The 1,906-nt window shown below is 47.0% G+C and overlaps 1 protein-coding gene across 1 annotated transcript in view; it reads left to right on the top strand.

The window, feature by feature from the left end:
- SLC45A3 (solute carrier family 45 member 3) overlaps positions 1-1,906 on the top strand; it is a 27,892-nt gene that overhangs the window by 19,967 nt on the left and 6,019 nt on the right. The window contains 1 exon segment of the mRNA XM_031062888.1: positions 1-187. This exon segment is cut by the window's left edge and continues 39 nt beyond it. Coding sequence (XP_030918748.1) covers positions 1-187 — 187 coding nt within the window.

Genomic DNA, 1,906 nt, shown 5'->3' with positions numbered 1-1,906 from the left:
CCGCGGCTGCACGGCCTCTACTGCCGCATCCCCATGGTCATCCGGAGGCTCTTCGTGGCCGAGCTGTGCAGCTGGATGGCCCTGATGACCTTCATGCTGTTCTACACGGATTTTGTTGGCGAGGGGCTGTACCACGGCGTGCCCAGGGCCAAGCCGGGCACGGAGGCCAGGCGGCACTACGATGAAGGTGAGGAGATGTAGGGGGTGTTATGGATCTGAATGAGGCCAAACTTTCTCTGGAGATAGAGGTTCTTTACTAGGGAAGAAAATAAAAAGATAAAATAAACAATGCAGTACACTAGAACAACACTGCCAGAGTCAGAACCCAACCTGACACCCTGTGGGTCAGGGTGCTGGCAGCAGTCCCATTGGAATTGTGGCTCAGCCCTCCTGCAGTGCCAGGGGTGGTTCTGCTGGAGCAGGGATCCTGGAGAAAGGTGCAGTCTCTGCCTCTGGAGATCCAGGGGAAGAGGCAGCTGCTGTTCCTCTGGGCAATCCAGTGCAGGAGCCGTGCTGGTGTTCCAGAATCTCCAGATTCTATCCGGGTAGGAATGCTTGGCTCCTCCCTCTGGGCTCACATCTCCCAATGGGATGCTGTAGTTCTTATCAGCCATGCAGTGACATCCAATAGCCTGTTATCAGCAGATAATTATTATTATAATATCAGCAGATAATTATTATTATAATATAATATTATTATCCCTCCCGGAGGGAGGATTGGGTGTGGAAGAGATAAGCAAAACTGCCCACTGAACAGAAGACAGCTGCCATACAGATGGCAAATTGAATCCAATTCCCTTGGCAATCCAGGACGACAGTTTATTAGGAAAAGGTGCAACTTTTATAGCCGGACTTGCCGAGCTGAGACCTGATTGGTGTCAAAGTGAAAACCGCTCACCCCACTGGTGAGCTGTGAATAGCACACTCTGGAGAGCCATACCTATAAACAGCAGTTACAGAAAGGGAGATAATAATTGTTTTAATTCTTTCCTCTAAGTTTCCCACAGCTTCCCAGGATTTTCCTGGGAGAGCTGTGTCTCTGTCTGTTCAGAGGATATGTGATTACCACAGACTCCCAACCAGGTAATAATCAGCATTGACTCTATGATCCACAGTAGGCTGATCCATTACTTTATTATTCTTATCATATTATTCTATTCTTATTAAAAAACCCATTGCTTTTATAGACACAGCTGGATATAATTGATCCTCCAATCCAAACACCATCACCATTGGCTAATTCAGCAACCACCCTTTGGTAAACAGATCTCCATAGCACATTTTACCTGTTCACAATAACAGGTGCAGCAAGATAAGAATTGTTTCTCATTCTTTTCTCTGATCTTCTCACAGCCCTCCCCAGGACAATGCCTGGGAAAGCTGTGCCTCTCTCTGTGGCCAGAGAGCTGCTGCCACATTCCCCGGGGTAGAAAAGTTTCCTGGGAGCTGGGGATGGGCTCAGCTCTGTTGGTAATTAAAAAAAAACAAAACAAAACAAAAAAACCTACAAAGCAAACTTGGCTTTCTGCAGATAGGTCAGGACAGAACATTTTCCCATGGCTCCCAGAGCGTGGCACAAGGTTGGGAAACACCTCCTGGTTCTTCCCAGCGCGGATCTGGCAGGGCAGCCCTGGCCTGGGGCTGGGCTGCTGGGTCTGGCAGGATGGAGCTGGCTCTGTCTGCAGGCTCTGCCGGAGAGCCCCTGGCACTGCCCTCGGTGCTGGTGCTCACAGGACGAGGGAAGAGATGAGAATCTTGACTCCCGTGCGTCAGGAGGCTGATTTACTATTTTATGGTATATATTACATGAAAAGAAAATGATCTATTAAAACTAAAGAATATATAATATATATTTTAGATATATATAATATATATACTAAATATATATATAAATATATATTTAAAT

This window comes from Geospiza fortis, unplaced genomic scaffold (assembly GCF_000277835.1).
Source record: "Geospiza fortis unplaced genomic scaffold, GeoFor_1.0 scaffold391, whole genome shotgun sequence".
Classification (NCBI taxonomy): domain Eukaryota; kingdom Metazoa; phylum Chordata; class Aves; order Passeriformes; family Thraupidae; genus Geospiza; species Geospiza fortis.
The sequence above is the reverse complement of the archived record's forward strand: the minus strand, read 5'-3'. Positions and strand labels throughout refer to the sequence as shown.